Source organism: Pinus tabuliformis, chromosome 1_2 (genome assembly GCF_031772625.1).
Source record: "Pinus tabuliformis cultivar Carrire ecotype Pingquan chromosome 1_2, CPIR1, whole genome shotgun sequence".
In the NCBI taxonomy this organism is placed as follows: Eukaryota; Viridiplantae; Streptophyta; class Pinopsida; order Pinales; family Pinaceae; genus Pinus; species Pinus tabuliformis.
Genome location: NC_142298.1, coordinates 970,647,658 through 970,668,219, shown reverse-complemented (window position 1 = coordinate 970,668,219; position 20,562 = coordinate 970,647,658). Strand labels below are relative to the sequence as shown.

General features: G+C 36.5%; 1 protein-coding gene across 1 annotated transcript in view; it reads left to right on the top strand.

The window, feature by feature from the left end:
- The window catches only part of LOC149209226 (protein ABA AND ROS SENSITIVE 1-like), a 123,717-nt gene that overhangs the window by 79,156 nt on the left and 23,999 nt on the right, over positions 1-20,562 (top strand). The window contains exon 5 of the mRNA XM_089396313.1: positions 13,676-14,033. Within this exon, the coding sequence (XP_089252439.1) occupies positions 13,676-14,033 (358 nt within the window). The remainder of the gene's footprint in view (positions 1-13,675; positions 14,034-20,562) is intronic.

The window sequence follows — 20,562 nt, the reverse complement described above, 5'->3', positions numbered from 1 at the left end:
GGCCTCTTCTTGAATGCACTTTCCCAGGAGCTCATCAAATGTGGGACACTTATCATTGTTGTTGATGGTAGTAATAAAAGTTTCCCAAGTTGGAGAAAGACTTCTAAGTGTAATCAACAACAACTCTTTATCAAATACAATTTTAATAGCAATTGACAAATGATCCTTGATTTTGGATATCCTCATGAAATATGCTTGAATGGTCTCTCCTCTATTCATTTTAATGTTCTTGAGTTGATTCTTCAAGGCAAAGATTTGACTCAAGTTGTTTACTTGATACATTCCAATCAAATTGTTATACATCCCCTTCAATTTTTTCAACTTGGAGATATAGGTGATGAGATGGTCTCCAAGAGAATCAAGGATAATTTTCTTAGTGTTGACTTCTCCCTTCTTGTATTTGGCCTTGACAACAACATTCAAATTTTCTGGTGGTTCTGCTAACATGCCTTCAACATATTCTAGTACATCATGTTCTTCAAGAGTAATATCCAATCTTGCCTTCCATGGACCAAAATTTGAAGCATCATTCAACTTCTCTTAATTCTTGAAGTCAAACAATTTTTAGCAACAAGTGATATTTCAATAGTAAATAAAAGAAGCAACAAGTGGTATTTCTGCAGTAAATAGAAGAATCAACAAGTGATATTTCAACAGAAAATAGGAGCAACAAGTGATATTTCCGCAGAAAAAAGGAGCACCAAGTGATATTTTAACAAAAAGTAGAAGGATGACAACTCTTATCTTTTTGGACTTGTCTTCACCAAAGCTTTGATCCCAACAAAAAATAGAAGGATGAAAACTCTTATCTTCTTGGACTTGTCTTCACCAAAGCTCTGATACCATGTTGAAATTCTAATGTTCTATGTTGTAAAAATTAATTATTTCAAAAACTTCATTTTGTTGCAATATTAGTTAAGCAATTGTAAGTAGAACATAAACCAAATGCAAAATAGAAGACATCCAAGAACATAAAATGAGACAGAGAATTTAGGTCCAATGACCAGGGCAAAACCACAAAGGGAAAACCCAACCAAATTCTTCTTCTATTAGATATCAATTGTTCAACAGAGATACATAGTACAATGAGAGATCAAGAGAATGAGTAAGTTCACCCAAATTTGAACACGCTGTAGCATAAAGATCACTGGTAGCAACAACATATGCAAACACTAAATCAACCTTCCTTTCAACTGAATCAACACTGAAACACCGAATCAACATTGGCTCACCAAGTCTTGGTCTTACTCTCCCAGTTGCTCTCTCACAATCTTCTCTAATCTCTCCAACTCTCTCTCTAAAGTTTGAATTCGTCTTTTACAATGCAAAAGTAGTGAGAATGAGATGATATGAGATACATATATAAGAGGAACAACAAATTCTGGTCATAAAGAAGGAGCAATACACATGCCTTGAGGAGCAGTTACATATACCATTTAGGGAGGTACACATGCCTTTGTAACTTATTAAGGAGGTACGCATGCCTTTGTAACTCATGCCATTAAGGAGGGAATGTAACATATGCATTAAAGAGTGCGTAAGAGGAATCTTTTATGACATGCTTTAATGAGTGTGTAAGAGGAATATGCCATGCTTTTAATGAGTGCGTAAGAGAGAGTGTAACATATCCATTAAGTGAGAGAGAGTAACATATGCATTAATTGAGGGGAGTTACATATGACATGATTGAGTGCCATGATTGAGAGACATGAATTTCCTTTAATAATAATATAATAGTATCATAAAGGAAAATAGTGGTAGTAATAATAATAATAATAATATTGATGATTAAGTTGAGATTGAACTATTAGGATTGATTAATGATAAGTTAAGTGATTTTCCATCAACTATACTTGATTACCAATTGATGCAAGGTGATTTACTATTTTTGGAAAGTCATACTTGAGATGCTAGACATGACTTTCTAGTTTTAGAAGTCACTTCAGAATTGTCAGAAATGAGATTTTAGATAAAGAAATTCATCCCTGAGTTGCCAATTTTCAACATGTATGAGTGTATGAGTTAAGTGACGAGCATTGTACCCATAGGCCCATGGTATTATGATGACCCATGGTATTTTGATAACCCATGGTATAGGCCCATGGCATTGCACCCTTTGAAAAGCATAGATTAGAAGCCAATGGAGAGGCTTGAGATTAATCACAGAGAGGAGAATAATGGGTTTTTCTTCTTAATTGGTGTTCTGATTTGCCAAGGAAACCACAACTGGGACCAGGGCTGGCAGGTGGCCAATTGGGTGATATACACAGATCACTACACACAAGGAAGGCCACAGGGCCTGTTTGCAAGGGTGTATGGCCCAAAGGAAAGGATTGGGTCTACATAGTAGCAAGGACGGGGCTGTGAGTCATGTTGTGGCAGATCACAAAGAAAAAGGGGCTTGTAGGTGTGTGCAATAATTCAGAGATTGTTTTTCAAAGTTCGGGCTCTAATAACGTGTTAATTTTATAAGCCTAAGAACTTGACAATTTATTATCTAGTAGATTTCTTTACAGTAAAACAATTATTACACAAATCTATTGAATAAAAGCACAATTAGGATTTTAATAATTATAATAGTGGAAGTAGAATTAAACACCAATCTCACAATCACATGCACATAAGATTTCTGCCCTTCAAATCAATCCTTCATTCATTAAATTCACAACTTACTAGGGATTGCTTACTAGGATAATGGCCCACTAAGGAAAATACATGCAACAATAAACTTGGAACTAAACCTACTGATCAAACCTTAGGTCTGTCCCTTGACCTCACTTGGCTGATCTGGATCTCCCTTGCTACGCCTTGCACCTTCCTTAAACCCTGCACACTTGAATGGAACTCCTTCTCCAGCCAATCACTGTGATCTCACTCTCACCATTTATTGCGCTTAATATGTTTTGTGTATCTTCTCCTTTAGCCTAGCCTTCTTATTATAAGTTATTGAAATGCAAATAACCTTTGCATTTCATTAGAATAACTCACTTTATTTTATAAAAGTCAATTACTTTAATAAAGAATGAATCATGGAGCCAATTTATCTTATAAAAGTCAATTACTTTAATAATGAATGAATCATGGAACCAAAGCTTAAGTATATATGTTATGTATGCCCCACACCCACCCTTCTCTTTACACACATATGCAAGAAGAGCTAGCATGCTAGTTTTAACTCTAGCCCGAAGAGGATCTATATATTTCAATTCTGGCTGGAATATGAATTGTGATAAAAAAGTTAAGATTTCTACCAAGGTAAAGAACAGAACACGTACATGGCAATATAGGATAAATAACGACATTTTTTTGCATTGTCAATCTATTTTTTTTGGAATAGAAGCTTCCTTTAACTATTAATATGTTAAGAATATGTACATATAATGGTTTTTATCAGTGTTGTGAAAAGCGCGATTAAATCGCGATTTAATGAAAAAATCGCGATTTTTTCAGCTTGCCGATCAAATCGCGATTTTTATACGAAAAAATCGCCTACTTTTTTTTTGCCGATTTTTACTGAAAAAATCGCGCTTTTTTCAAAAAATCGCGATTTTTTCGAAAAAAGCGCGATTTTTAACGAAAAAATCGTGGGGGCTCAGGACAGCATAGTTTTATAACTTTTTTTGGGTTTTTTCATGCAATGTTTTTTGAAAGAAACAAATAATTTTTGAGTGGGGTAGCTTAATGATCAAGTCTAGGCCCTAGTATGGATATGCTATTCATGGTAATGTTAAATTCTTAAAGTAAAAGTGACATTCTCCTTAATCTTCATTTTCATCCTTTTACTTAAATTTTTAACATTACCATGAAATGACTCAGGATGTTTGAGAGTGGTTCCAGCCTCATTGGATTTCATATGGAGAAAGTAGAATTTTAGATTTCATTTAAAATTCAGCAGACTTATCAGTTTTTCAGGATTTCAGGATTGGGAGATTGTAATGTTTCCAGGTGACACCACCTGCCCGGGCTACCCCTGCCACCAGTAGAGGACGTGGTCTACCTCCTATAGCTCCTACTTCTAGTTCTTCGACGTCTAGAGCACATCAGACTCCACTGCCATTTCCACCTGCACGGGCACCAGCATCTACATCTAGAGGGAAAGGGAAAGCTGTGGCATTTTCTCGCAAGAGGGGCAGAGGAAATCAATAGGATTAGACTTTCATTTTATTGTATATGACATTATGACATGATGAGATACATTATCATATTTTTTGTTGATATTTTGAGGCTGAGTTGGGACTCAGGAGTCAGGACTTACTATTCAGGACATGATTCAATGTTATGTGTGATTTTAGCGCTAGAAATGATATTAAACATCTTATATATTAGTTTTTTTTATCATATTTATGTGTCAATGTATTTATTTTATGTTGTAGATGGTTTAGATATTAAAAAAATTGAAAAAAAATGAAAAAAAATGAATATTTTTGTACCAAACGATTTTTAACCGCTTTTTTCCGATTTTTTCCCGATTTTTCCGATTTTTTCCGATTCGTTCCCCACGCCGATATAATCCCGATCGCGCTTTTCACAACATTGGTTTTTATACAAAAAGTGGGCATGAAGCCACTGCAAGCTTATCAAACCATTGGTTATCTACCAAAACCATATTTTAAAAAACTGGGACTAGGTTTTGAATTGACCCATCTTTCTAATTGGGCCTCGAACTAGAATCAAAACGAATAGGATTCAATGATTTGGATTTGATAAAAGTACATAAAGTAAATAATTTTCAATGACAATTATTTTTCATATTTCAAACCATGATTTGAAAGCATTAGAGAAAAAATATGCAAAGTTTGCTCATCTATATACCATGTAAGGGTGAATATATCAAAATGGCACCGAGTGCAATACATATCAACAACAAAATACATAATCAATGAAGCTCTAAATGGCCTGTAGAGTCCAAAAACAATGCTACAAGCTACTGAGCCATTGGTCTATTACAAATCAACAATCAAGATGATCACTTATTAAACTCATCACTAAGTCACCACTATTAGAAATGGGAATCATCACTATGGGCTACATAAACATCATCTCGCTCAAAGTCTTTAGACTTAGATTCCTCAACTGTCTAATATGGTAGAAATTGAAAAAGCTTAACATGCTTAACTAATTATTTTGGTTTGAGTGAAGGGTTCATCTCCTTGTTGTTGTGAAATCTGGCAGGCCTAGCGTAAAGCCTCACTAGGCAGACCTAGACCTTGTGGGAACAAGACATTGGCCACCACTACCACCTCAACAACCTTTCTCCAACTATTTTGTGGTAAGTAAACCATAAGGGAAGCTTCCCTATGTACAAGTCACCTAAAGGATATTTAATAAGAAGGATTCAAGGTGATGGATAAGTCTAACTATTGGGATAGGGTTACTGACAAAGCTAGGAGGGCTAAGATGTTCTTCACCGAAGTTCAGGCACTCTACCCTTAGACCACTTAAGTAAATTAGAGAGTTGTTATAAGTTATGGTTTGATAGATTTTCAATGATATGGCATGCAATGTCATATAACAGCTAGAGGAAATAGTCTTACAAATGATGAATCAACAAAAGATCAAGATATGTAATTGAGAACCATATAGGGTTTGCAATTGAGTTTTTATAGCAGAAATATGCATAAAACAATAATGCAACGACGATGTTAGGACTCAGCACTAGAACTAGGGTTTTACAATGCAATAGATGTTAGATTTTGCATTTTATCAATTATTTAACACAATTCCTACTAAAAGGGCAATACCACATCAAGTAAAATCACTTTTTACCCATATTTCAAAGGAACCCTAACCCATAGTTTTAAAAACTGGAACCTGTGACCGGACCGGCCCACCTATCAAACCGGGTTTCAAACCGGAACTGGTCAAATCGGGACTGGTCAGATCTCAATGAACTGATCTTTAAAAAAATACATGAAATACTTAGTTTTTAATGAAAACAACTATTTTTAAGATTTAAAACCATCATTTAAAACCAATAGAGATAAAATATGCAAAGTTTACTCATCTATATACCAAGTAAAGGTGAATATATCAAATTGGCACCGAGTGCAATACTTATCAACAACATAAATCATAATCAATGAGGCTCTAAATGGCCTCTAGAGTCCAAAAACAATGTTATAAGCTATGGGGTCACTGGCCTACTACAAGTCTACATATTAGTGATCATCATGATTACTCCTCATCATGATCAAACTCATCACTACTACTAGACAAGGGATCATCAACATGAGCTACATAAATAATTTGGCTGAGTGTTTGAGGACTCCTAAAACTCCTCTGCAACCTTAGCAATAGTGGTAGTAGTAGCAACACAAATAGACATCAAAACTACAAATCACTGATCAACATGATCACTCATGAAACTCATCATTGATTCAGCGCTACTAAAAATGGGATCATTGGCAAGAGATACATAAACATCATCTCGCTCAAAGTCTTCAGACTTGGATTGCTCAACCTTATAATATGATAGAAATTGAAGTTTAACATGCCTAACTAGTGATTTTGGTTTGAGTGAAGGGTTCATCTCCTCAGCCTTATAATGTGGTAGAAAAAGCTTAGCATCCCTAACCAATTATTTTCCTTTGAGTGAAGGGTACATTATTGTCAAGGCCATGCTAGAGGAGTTCAACAATCAATACCACCAACATCAACAATGTTCAAAAACCAATGCCACCAACATCAAGGTCCTTAAAGGGCGACTTCATGCTCTTGATCAAACGCCAATCTTATACCCTCATGCATGATATAATCAAATGGAAACATTGCAAACCCCCAAACCATGAAATCTTGAAAATGATGATGGTAGCAGCGTTAGAATGAAAACCACCTAAAGCGCAAAATAGATCTGCTCTCAGTAATCGACTTTGTTCTTATTCGAACGAAAGTCCTTTCATATAATTTACAAATCTCCTTTATAAACTTTGCAAAACCTCTATAAATTATTTTCTAACTGTTCATTGCATTTCTAAACGCCTTTTATATGCAACCTTCATGTAAACACTGCGCTGACAAATTAATCGATTGAACAGTTCAATCCACTTCGAAACTCGAAGGTTGGCAATACGTTACCAATTCCTTTTGCGTTTTTCTGCATTAAATTCAAATATGATGTCGATATCAATCGGAGGTCACCAGGAGTTAGATACCAAACGCCCGATCCGATTCAGACGGAAGTCACCATGCGTTATCATTTCACTGCTCCATAGATTCCGACCCGATCTAGTCAGAAACGCCAATTTCTTTCAATTGACCCAATCCCGATGCGATATACTCGCATTCGTCAATTGACACGGTTATAATATTTGTGCATATCGATTGACCGATATCCGATACATTACAACGCATTTTCTACAATCGGCGGTCACACAAACATATAGATATATCGTTTCATCAGATTCTTTAATTACCACATCTATCACTCCACATCAAACTCCGATGCGCGATTTCAGGAATCTGTGGTTGCAAAATTCCGGTGTTCCGATCCGATCCAATCGGAGATCGGAGATCATGTTTCAACTATTCTCAACTCTGCATTTCAGAATTCCGATCCGAAATCGGATTCGGCAAGCCCAATTGCTGGTTCACAAAAGTGACCCTTAACGCTTGATCCGATGCCTCGGACCCAATCTCTCCCCGGTAAAATTTACAAGATCTTTAATATTAAAACTAAAACGCAATCACATTCAATCAACAATTAACCACAGAATTCAACACACAATCTTTTCCAGTTTCGCATACATCGCTGCGCACAATGTGAACTTATTAATAAAACAGAGTCTCTGCGTTTATTCCATTTGCATAAAAAAAACCACCTCTATTACACACGACACACAGTTTTTCACAATCTTCTGAGCTCTCGCTCTCCAAGATCACACACAAAAAAACTAACTCCCCCACGAAGAAAAATCTCTTCGTTTATTACAACTTCCTCACATTAACTCCACTAACAAATCGATAACACAATCTTCTAATTTTAAAAATCCTAACAATAAAATCTCCTACCTATTAGCGCTCGCACACACCTGTTTTAACAAATCTTATCACTAAGATAGTCACACTTATTACAATAATAACTAATTATTTGTGAAATCGTCCTCCTCAATAAACTGGATTTGAACAAACAGTAAATGAAATTCACCCTGTCAAGCCACAACATGTGAACAAATTTCCACATTGCTGGCTAGTTTCGATGCTCCTGCATCAAAAAACCATTAAGTTTGTTGAAGTTTGAGTGAACTCTAACATTCTAGTTTCTCCATATGAAATCCATTGAGGTCGAAACCACTCTTAAACATCCTAAGTCATTTCATGGTAATGTTAAAAATTTAAGTAAAAGGATGAAAATCAAAAATAAAGGAAATGTCACTTTTACTTTAAGAATTTAACATTACCATTTGGCATTGATTGCTAGTGTTGCTAGGGTTGATATACTTGAGGAAAATGAGAGGGGAGGCATGTTTTTCTTAGACGGGTCGTTTTTGGAGGGAAACAACTCCAAATTTCCCTCAAAATAGCGTCAAAACTCAGAAAATTGCATTTTGTGGGGTTTGTAGCTGGCATAGCAATAAACTGGCCGGTTTATGGAGGAACCGACCGATTCCTTCATAAATTGGTTGGTTTGGGCCAGTTTTTGTGGTTTTTTCGCGAAATAGGCCCATAAACTGGGGTTTTTGTCCGGTTTGACCCTGTCGCCCAATGAATTGGCTGGTTTGATTGGTTTCCGGTTCAAGCCGAACGATTTTTAAAACTATGCCCTAACCCTAACCCTAGATATCTAGAATTTTAGAAAGAAAAGATACAAAATATTTATAGAAGAGAGATTGATCACCACCACCTAAACTATTGCCTTGATCTAGCTTTGGGCAATGGAGTTGTTGAGGGCAAATTCAATGAAGACAGTGTTGTTGAAAAGGGTGAGAGGGCTAAAGCCTCTTCTTACAAACCCTAGCAACTTCCTTAAGAGGGAGATTTTAAATTCAAGAGATGCACAACTTGGAGTTCTCTTGAAGGATTCAATAAAAAATTTCGCGTAGCATAGAGAATCAGGATATCAAGTTAAATATAGCAATTTTAACCATGGCAGTCTTTGAAACCCTAATTCATACAAGATAACATGCAAAATATTGAAGATAAGCAACAAACATACAAATTTCCGTAAGAATCTCTTCGATTAACCCCAAGAAACCATACTCAAGCAAATATCTTCTCTAAGACCAATTTGCATTATAGAATCACTTTGCGGCCAAGTAGAAATAGGACAAGAGCTAGTGCACACTTTCAAAGAGAGGGAAGTGTGATGATGAGTGATGATGAATAAGTGAATAAGACTCCCCTCTATTTACATGAGGGTAACCAAGCCTTATTTCACTAATTTTACAAGTAAAGCCCCTAAAACAAGTTGACTTGAGTGTTCAATTAGGTCAAAGGTTGGAACCATTTTTCTACGTTCTCTATATGAAGTTTCATAAGGTTGGAACCACTCTCAAACATCCTGAAACAATTAATGGTAATGATAAAAATTTAAGTAAACTTTTACTTCAAGAATTTAACATTACCATTGATTGCTAGCATTGCTATGGTTGAGTTAGGTTTTTTGTTTAAGTTTAGGGTTTAAGAGGGGGAGGGTTGGTTTTATATTGAAGGGGGTCTGTTTTGAGAGGAAAACAACCCTTAGTTTTCTCCAAAACTACCTGAAAACTGCCGGTGTGGGTTTCAGACTCGCCCCACACATGTGAGTTCTGACATGCCTGGTTTGGAGCGAATTGGCCAGTTAGGAGCAGTTGGTACCGTACTACCGGTTAGGTATCAAACCGCCCTGTTTGGTGCCTAACTGGTACCAAACGGTCTTCAAACTGGATTTTTCTACTGGGTCATTGGCTGGAAGTTGCTGGCCAGCTGGCTTGAACAGTTACTGGTCAAATCAGCCAGTTCTTAAAACTATGACCAAAACACTTAAAGTAATAAGCTGTTGCCATAAAGGTTATACATAAAAACATAACAGGGAAAGTCTATAATGCATCAAACATAGTGGCCCTAGTCCAAACCATTAACAAAGTGTCATTAAGTTGCTGTAGGGGGGAGCCAGACATCAGGCAGAGGATTGCCATGATTGTTGTGGGTTGGTCCCCAACCTGTATCATTCGACCCTGCATCCACAAATGTTGGGTTGAACCCATCACCATCTGGTTTAGGAGGAATATTCATCTCCAAGATAGCAAGTGCTAATGTGGGAAACTTATCATTGTTTCGCATAGGAGGAGAAGGGTGTTTGTGCTTCCTGTCCCTCCTTTCCTTGACAATGCTGCTAGCTCTATGATGTGGCTGGCCCTCAAATCTCTGTTATTGATGTGAGCGAGCAGATTTAGCTGGGGAAGTGCCTGGAGGCTCTGTACTCATATTGTAAGGTGTGACTCACCACCCATGCCCCTCGTCCCCACCCCAACTCTAATAGCAGGTGCAAATGGCCCATCTCCATCTGGATCTTTCTCATCTGAACAGTGACCTGTGAGCCCTTGATCACACATTAATGATCTATCAAACTATGAAAATATTCTTACATGTTCCTTCTTATATAATAACACTTATTCTGTTTCATCCATATGAAAAACAATATTTTCAACATAACTAGTATCAGGTCTGAAAATTTATGGCCTAAGGTAATTTGTGTCCAAGGAGAGATGCTCTCCAGGAAATTAAGTGGTTAAAAGTTGAGTACAAAGGAGCCAGCTGCGTGGGAGACATGGCAAGGGAATATAACCTGAGTGAGTAGGTCCCCTGTCAATGGCTAAGCCTCTCAAAACTAGAAAGTTAACATCATGGAATGGAAGGTTTTTTTAGGTTCTAACACAGACTTCTAGTGGCTATGTACCCTGAAATGCAATGTTTTCAGCTTAGAATTGAACTTCCAAGGATTTTTCAAACAACCATCCAGTGCTAATCCTGAACATAATCACTTGTCCCTATGCACAGGCTTATATTGGTACAGCTCTTGGTCTTATTCTATTGCAAAGCCCTCCACCAACCTGGAAGCACCTGCAGGCCTAGCTTGATTAGAAGTGAGTTTGAGATCAAATTCTGGACTTTTTCTAAGATAATCTTATCAAGGTTGCTCAACCAAGTTTAGCCTTCAGTTTTGAGTCTTGACCATGGAGTCCACCACCATGTGTGCATGTCAAACTGATCCTTGACTATGTTGATTCCTTTTCTGTGGACCCTAAAGGTCAAGAATGAAGGGATCCTAGTTAAGGTTTCTCCTTCATGTGCCAACAAAGGCGTCCGCTATATGCAATGGCCATTTACAGAAATAACTATTCCAAAACAGTGGTTCCTCCAAGCTAGGAAAAGTTTTATGGCTTTCCAGGTTTCCATATGCTCTCAGTCACAAAGAAAGCTTTGATTTTCACCATTGCAGGGATAGTGACTAAATATTGAAACTTAAGCTCTTGCTAAGACTTTTTGCCCAGAGGAGGCTCCTTGAGATGTGCATTTATCAGCAAATTTTCTAGGCCTCCTGTCCTTTCAAAGCCCGAATAGCCCGCTTAGCACATGGGACTTGGGCATATGTATAAGTTTTCAGAATTCCCATACCTCCCCATTCTTTTGGGGTACATCATGGCTTTCAGTTAACCCTGTGAAGTTCTTTGCCTCAAGAGTTTTATGGCACACAGAAATCTCTGCAGGACCATCTTCAACTTCTGATAGGGCTTCATGGAGGGGGTCCAACATGAAGAATAATATAGATGGGTGGCATTTGGAACCAAAATGACCAGATTGCAAAAACTCGGCGAGTACGAAAAAAAGAAACAAATACAAAAATATAAAGAAATACACGAGTACAAAAACTTGAATCAGGAAAAACTGGGGGAAACGTAGGAAGAAATCAGCGTGAGAGTTTAATTCGTGATTATTTGTCAATGAAACTCACGGTGATTGAGTCAAACTTGTTTAACCCTGAGTTTGATGCAGGTGGAGCGAAGAAAATTCTTTTATGACACAATCCAAGTCAAACTCATTTAGTGGGTTTGACTCAAAATTCCTGTGACACTGGTCGGAACTACAGTGCAAATTTGGATTTCAGTTGTTAAGGTCAGAGGTTTGGTGATACATTTTGTTACTTTACACAACCACCTCCTATAGCTCTCTAGGCAAAGCTTGGAAGCAAAAGGAATGCCATGGAATTTAAGGACTTGGCTTGGCTGGTTTTAGGACCACCCCTGGCCACTTAGATATACAATTCTAGATTTTTGTTTGTAGCACTGAGCTTTCTCCCATGGGATATTGGAGCTAGAAGTGTCACAAAGATTATACATTCCATGGTGTTATCTCAGGAGGTTTGCTCTTCTTGTATGGTGAGGAATTGAATCATCAACCAATTTTCCATTGACTAGTCATCCCTCATCATGACTGAAGAGGAATGCCTTTGATAATGCCCTGACTCAGCTTATCATGCAAAAGGTAGCCAAAGGATTCAGCTGCCATGGCATTCAATGCAGGAGCTAGAGCATAGGCAGATGTATTTAGACAGCAAATTGCTTCATATTTGCATTTGTTGATGCAAAGGCATATGGAGGCTTCGGCAAAAAGAGTTTGTACAGTATTAGTGTAAAAGGAGCCAAACCCCTAGGATTTGAGCATGGACACAATAAAAGGCCATAAACATCGGTCTGATCTTATGGTGGGTTGAAGCATGTGATAAACAGTTTGACATGTGCCTCCACCCAAGCTTCAACCACATCCAGTTTTTTTCCGTTTTTTATTGAACTGGAGTACTTTAAAACCAATCCATTACGAGGACATAAATACACCAGGGTGGGTGAAAAATCCCATCATCTTGTGTTTGTGCATAAAGCCTAATGCTTGCCTCCACACGACCTTTTGAAGGATCTTTCTAAATTTATTGGTCATCTTAGGAGTGGACAATGCTATCACATGATAATGATAGTTACGCTTATGCTGGTGAGCCTGACAAGGATGCATAAAGGGAAAGGAGCTGCGTGTTCCTAATACCTATAAGCATGGGCATTTTAGCTCGGAAATTCATGTCAATTCAGGTTTTGTAAGCTTATGTTGGTATTGCATATGATATATTATTATATTGTATATATCAAATAATAAATGTGATACTTCAGAATTGAAAAAAATCACTTAAGCTATTTTTCACCACAATTTTTGCACTTAAAATTTTTTATTCGTTTTGTAACTTTTGGGTTGCCAAAATATTTTTAATTGCATTGTTATCATGCAAGTACAATACAAATACAGATTTTATGTTGGCATTTGCAAGGTAGAGATGTTGTATAGTTGTGTCTCTTAGGAATTCCTGATCCTCTTTGGACAACAGATGAGTGGTAGATATAATGATTGTAGTGCATTGTAGAGTTCGTACCTTTTCAATATGTTTAAACCTTTTGCCAGAAACGACTTATTACAGCCTCAGATACAAGTTACTCGGTTGTATCCTGAGCTTCCAAAAGAGAAAGGCCACTTTCCTTTTACAGATTGAGAGCCTGCCAGCTTCTGCATCTATTCTAGCTTATGTTTTCATTATTCTCTTGAGGTAGACCTTTTCTTTAGATATTTTCTTGGCTTTTTTAAAAATGTGATTGCCAAAATACTTAAAAAATGAATCGTATGCCTTGTAGCAGAACCTGACTGTTTGAGAGCGTGCCAGGTTCTACATCTGCTGGAAATATTAAGGATGATAATGCGACTTCTGGAAGTACAGCTCCACAAGCAGACACATTTTATTCCACCGCATCTATGCAGGCATTGAAGGGAAAAACACCAGGAACAGCTGCATTGAAGGTTACAGGTGTTCCAAAAGATGAGAAAGGAGGCCTTGCTGACGACATACAGACAAAGGGAAAAGAAAGTGGAAATGTTTCTTCTTTTCATGAGTCAGACATTTTCAATCAAACAGAGAAATCAGAAGGGAATAAAGTGAAAGGATCTCTTCCAGAAGGCTTTTTTGATAACAAGGATGCAGATCTACGTGCAAGAGGACTGGAACCTATTAAGTATGACATCAAGTAAGTTGTTTTTGCCTTTTCTCCTTTTTGAATCTATAACATATCATGTGCAATCTTTTGGAAGTATGCCTTAGGATCACTGTTATTTTCTTGTATTCTTTCAGCAAGAATTTGGTTGTCAGGCATAGGGATATTTTGCATTCGAGGAAGATATATGTGGGTCAAATCTAATGGATCATTGAAGTAATATAATATGCATGCCTGATTGCTTTTGAGTTATAGTGTGCAAAAGAATAATTTATAAATGCCACAAAATAGTAGGCATCTATCTAATTTACATACAGGTTTAATGGTAAATACTAAATTCCAGTTAGCTTTCATGTTTGCCCAGTTCTTTATTTCCATGTTTTTTTTCCATATATATAGACAAGCGTGCATCTTGTATTACACTAGATAACAATATAGTTTTCATCAGAGAAATGAAAGTCATGAGTAGACTAGGTGGTGACTGAGTTGGCTTCCTTTTCCAATAGAGGTGAGTAGAGTCAACATGTCTGCCTGTTAGATTCCCTGTTGCTGATTTCATATTCTCCTTCACCTTCAGCAGTACATGCAACTTCAGAATTTCACTTTGGTCCCTATGCACAGTAGTTGAGGGCAGCAGCTGAGATTATGGCACCACACTAGTGTGCCTTGGGAGACACATAGGAGTTATGTAGATAGCTGATTAGGTGAGGACAATTGCATGCTGTAGGCATGCATGGACCAGCTTAAAGTCCTATTTTAGCCTTTGTTATTGTTGGACAGTTGCAGATTTTGTAGTGCTTTAATTATCAGTGTGCAGTTCTTTTTTCACTCTTTTCTCGTCTCAGAAATGGCACCAACCTTGGGGAGATTTTCTTATTTTGGAAATGCATATGAGTTAGGGGTGTTTCTAGATTTAGGTAGGGTGTACTTCGTTAGGAGACTCTCCTTGGGTGTTCTTTCCTAGGGAGTTTTGGTGGTATCTTAATTTTGTCGATGTTTGCCGATTTTTACCAATATTTTCCTGATTTTTACGATATTTTGGTTTTCCATACCTTTTCTGATTTTATCCCGATGTCGATGTTTGCAACATTTATTTAGACTGTATACATCTATTGTTAGCACTCGGATCTTTTTCCAATTCTATGTAAGGATAGGGCAGACTAGGGAGATATGTCTGGGATGTACGGCACGGCAGTGGCTATGTAAGTTTCTATTTTGGAACTAATAGACGGATGTGGTTTGATATCTGCAATTCGTAGTCCGCTGTAATTGATTTTAGTATGAGTAAGTTTTTATTGTGGAGCTAACAGGCAGAATTGGTTTGATATCTGCAATTCTTAGCCTGCTGAAATAAATCTCAGTGTGGTGTGTTTTCAGATCTAGTATTTGATACTTCTGTTTTGGATAGGAGTTTCAGTTTTAGGCTACATTGGGTTTGTAGGAGTGCAAGTTTGAATACCATGATAAATTTAATATGATATTAGGGTGGCAGATCTGAGATATTCCAGGTTTTGTGAATGGATAGGCTGCTATGTGTAAGAGGGTGCTGCTAGAGCATTTAAGTGGGTGTAATGCCCTTGCTTCAGTGATTGAGGTGATTTAGACCTGTGAGAGGTTGTACGGTGTGATGCCTTAAGTGCTTCAGTGATTGAAGAGGACTTTGACTTGGGTTGACCGCAGGTCTGTTGACTGAAGTTTGACCACCGTTTTCTCTCCTTTGACCAAGCCTTTTTGGGACTGTTTTGAGTGAGGTTGGACCAGCAAAGGAGGCCAAGTTGTTTGACTGTTGACTGAGCTCTTTTGGAGGCAGTTTGACTGTTGACTTGTGGACTGGTTAGGGCATCTCTTGCTGCTGTTGACTGCTGTTGACTTTGACAGAAATTGCAGATTTGACTTTGAAGCTCATCTTTAGTAGATTGGTTGGTTGGTCTCTTGGAAAGTCAAAGGATTGACTTTGACTCTTTATTGTTGAATTGGAAAATTGTATCTCTTTGCTGAACATTTGATGACAATCTAATAGAAGAAGAATTTGGAAAGGGTTTTCCCCCTTGTGGGGTTTTCCCCTGGTCTTTGACCAAATCCTGTGTCTCTCTTGTCTCATGTTCTTGGCTGTCTTCTATTGCATTTGAATTACTGTTCTATCTGCAATTGCCCATTGTCATGGAAAGATTAAATTTATTTATTAGTGATTGTTAATTGAAAAAAGATTTGGGCTAAGTGATTGTACTAAGCATGGAACAGTGGAAAATTAACAATGAAATGAGCAGTGAAGAGTTGAGTAGAATTTTCAAATTGTGGAAGGGTCAAACCATCTGACTTAAGTTTTTGCAAAACTGTTTGGCAATGACTTCTAGGAATTGGGAAATGATAAGATTCAACATAAGAGGATCTTTACTTCTCATTCTGATTTCGTTTTTGGTTAGCTGTTAAATAATTCAAGGTCTTTTATAATTTGGATGAGGATAAGACATCCTTTTATCCTGGATTGTATTTCTGGAAACCTCATCTTTTGATACTTTTAATGATATGTTGGTTGATACTTTTGATCCATCCATTACAATATCTCTCTTCATTAATTATTAATTATTATTATTTATTGGCACGTGTGTGTATTTTTATTATATATCCTTCCTCTTCAAAAATGCTTTGTCCTCAAAGCATATTTATGAAAAGGATTTACATTTTTGCTTTGGGTTGTAATGTTTTCACATGATTCTTTGTTCTTGATGCTGTTGTGGTTGATGATACAAGATGATATGAGTTGTGAAGAGTTGAGTAGAACTGTCAAATTGTGGAAGGGTCAAATCACTCTAACTCAATTTTTTGCAAAACTGTCTGGCAATTACTTCTAGGATTTGGGAAATGATAAGATTCCACACTTGATCTTTTCTTCAACATAAGAGGATCTTTACTTCTCATTCTGATTTCATTATTGGTTAGCTGTTAAATAATACAAGGTCTTTTATAATTTGGATGAGGATAAGGCATCCTTGTATCATGTTTTTTTATTTTATTTTTGGAAACCTCATCTTTTGACACTTTTAATGATATGCTGGTTGATACCTTCCATCCATTCATTACGATGCCTCTTTTCATTATATACATGTATGTATGTGTGTATGTATGTATGCATGTATGTTTATTATGTTGCCTTCCATTTTTAAAATGAATCATTCTCAAAGCATATTTATGGAAAGGCTTTACCATTTTTCTCTGGCTTGTAATGTCTTCGCATGATTATTTATTCTTGGTCCTGTCATGGTTGATGATACGAGAAGATAGTTACGAAGAGTTGAGCAGAACTATCAAATTGTGGAAGGTTCAGACCACACTAAATCAATTCTTGCAAAACTGTGCAGCAATGACTTCTGTGATTTGGGAAATGATAAGATTCCACACTTGATCTTTTCTTCAATATAACTGGATTTATACTTATTTTTTCATATTGATTTCATTTTTGGTTAGCTGCTAAACAATACAAGGATTTTTATAATTTAGATGACGAGAAGGCATCCTTGTATTCTGCATAAAACCTCGTATTTTGATATTTTTAATGATATGTTGGTTGATACTTTTGATCCATTCATTAGGATTTGTCTCTTCATTAATTATTATTATTTATTGGGGTGTGTGTGTATAGATATGTTTATTACATTGCCCTCCCCTTTGAAAATGCTTTGTCCTCAAAGCATATTTATGGAAAGGATTTACTTTTTGGCTCTGGATTATAAGTTATTTGCATGATTCTTTTTTCTTGCTTCTGTCATGGTTAACGATACGGGATGATATGAGTTACAAAGAGGTGAGTAGGATGTCAAATTGTGGAAGGGTTAGACAACCCTAACTCATTTTTTGCAAAACTGTGTGGCGATGACTTCTCTGATTTGGGAAATGATAAGATTCCGCTCTTGATATTTTCTTCAATATATAACAATTTCATTTTTGGTTAGCTTGTTAGATAATACAAGGACTTTTATAATTTGGATGGCGATAAGGCATCCTTGTTCTTGTGTTTTGTTTTTGGAAACCTTGTCTCTTGATGATATATTGGTTGAAAAGATTTTGTTTGGAATTGTATGGATTCCTTTTTTCATAGTCCAGGTTTTTACAGTTGATGACTTCTCTATTTCAAAGGTCAGTCATTTTTAATTTGTCACTCAATCATTCCTTGCTGGTAAGTTTCTTTAGTGCTTCTTATTGCATCTTCCTTTCACTTTTTAAATTCCTATTCTGTGCGATCAAGTTTTGACTATGATTCTGGAGGCCAGAAGTCTATTTGTTTTTATCTATGATAACTTTGTCAAATTATTTTTGTATCTTTTGCACGCACTTCTAATTATCTTGAGGATCACGTTTGAGATATCTTTAATATCTTTTAATGTTACTGAATCTGACTCCAATCTAATGTCTTGTAATGCTATCTTTTCCTTCTATTCCTCCAAGGTGAATAAAAAATTGTCACTGTTATCACTCCATAAGGATGTAACAATGAATTGTGAGACAAAAGTATGTTTACCAATGTTCAATTGTGAATTGTGTATGTCATATTGCTTTTCATCAAGTCTATTGGTTAGCGAATTCCGCACTAACATAATTATTATGCTCAATAGGAGCTGTTGTCGCACAGAATGTCTAGGCACTACAACAACGACTCAGATCGGGGGCTGTCATCCTGATCCCCAATCTCTTTGTTTAAGTTGTCTCCCTACAACAGGCTAAGGGGTTTAGACCCTACGAAAATGGAATGAAGGAGAACTAGTTGGAAACCAGTCAGTTCGGGAGACACAATGAAGCGACCAAGTACTTGATTTAGATTTAGCAAGATTTATAGGATTTGATTAGATTTTAAACAATTGATGCCAGTGCCTTATGGAGTCAACTATCTTGCTAGGAAATTTAGGACCAAGTGCATGATGGACAACTGCTGCTAAGGAAAATGTTATTATGATGAAAAGAGATGCAAGATGTGATTAGCAAAGGGATGAGTGAGTAGTCTTGAGGTAAGATCGTTTAAGACTCAAGTACTTAGTATTGATTAACTTTATGGCAAGAGTATTTAATGAAATGAAGAGACAATCTTATACAAGACAAAGTGCCAAATATCTCAAGTGCCAATAAGATACACAAGATAGCCAAGATGACCACAAGATATATGCTATTAAAAAAAGATCACTAATATGCCAAAAAATTATAATAACCACAAGCCAATAATGATATTAATGTCAAGAAAGAGAACTAGAGCATTTATCCAATTTATGCTTCAATGAGAATTACTTGAAAATTCCAAAACTACTTAAGAGATATTCAAATAGCCCAAGTTTTCAATTAGATCCAAATCGAATGCAAGCCTTTTCAATGATACTTAGCTCAATAGATTTCAAAATATTTACCATTCACCAAACAAGAAAACCTTTGGGCAATTTAAAATATTAGACTTATCTGTTCCAAGTGTGTGAAATGAATTTCCTTTAGGCAATGAGCTTGTGTGTATGTGATTCAGAAACTCAGAAAATAGGAGTTTAAACTTGGATTTTATTGCCAATAATTGTACCAAAAATTTGTTGACCTGAACTTATGCAAACAGTCATCCAAAAGCACTTATTTTCAAAGATTAGATTTAGGACAACAGCAAATTCTCTAATGACAACAGTAAAATTAAAATGCCAAACTAAGCCAAACATGTCAAACAAATTCTGAATTGTGTTATGAACTCAAATCACTTGAAATTTCAGAATTTGATCTATGGCAGCCAATATGTTTCAGTGATAAAAAAGAGAAGCAAAAAAGACTTTATGACAGCAGGGAAATGCTTGCTGCAATCAAGAAGATCACCCTTCTAGATTCTTATGACAGTTACTTCCACAACGATATTAAAACTCCTAACTTTCAGAGAATTGTTTTTTAGGACAACAGTGAATTGTTTAGGACAACAACAAACAAATGTTATGACAACAACAATATGACAATGAAAACAGTAAGCTATCAATGCTATCTTTATACCAAAAATTTACCGAAATTTTTCCAAACTTGCCCACATGAATTATCAAAAAATTTCAGCCTGTTATGATGTGATTTCAGTCAAAAACAAGAAGTTTGTGTGAAAGGCTTCAATATTTTTCACTGATACTCGTTTGGCATAAATAGCCGCTGTAAGGAAAGCTATAACTACTGAGATACAATCACATATTTTCAGGGATTCTAGTGATTCTCATCTGTCTGTACAGCTAGTGGTAGAGACAAATTAGGAACTTGAATTATGGAGAACCAACTTGGAGATAATTGCTCCCAATTGTCAACACTCCCCCTCAAGTTGGTAAGTAGATGTCACTCATGCCAAGTTTGTTGAGACAACCATTAAATGCTTGGTTTGACACTGCTTTGGTTAGCACATCAGCAAGCTGGTCTTGAGATCGAACATGAGGAACTTCAATCAACTTTGCTTCTAGTTTCTCCTTGATAAAATGCCTATCAACCTCAACATGCTTAGTTCGATCATGTTGAACTGGATTATGAGCAATATCACATGTTGCCTTGTTATCACAGTATAACTTCATAGGACCAA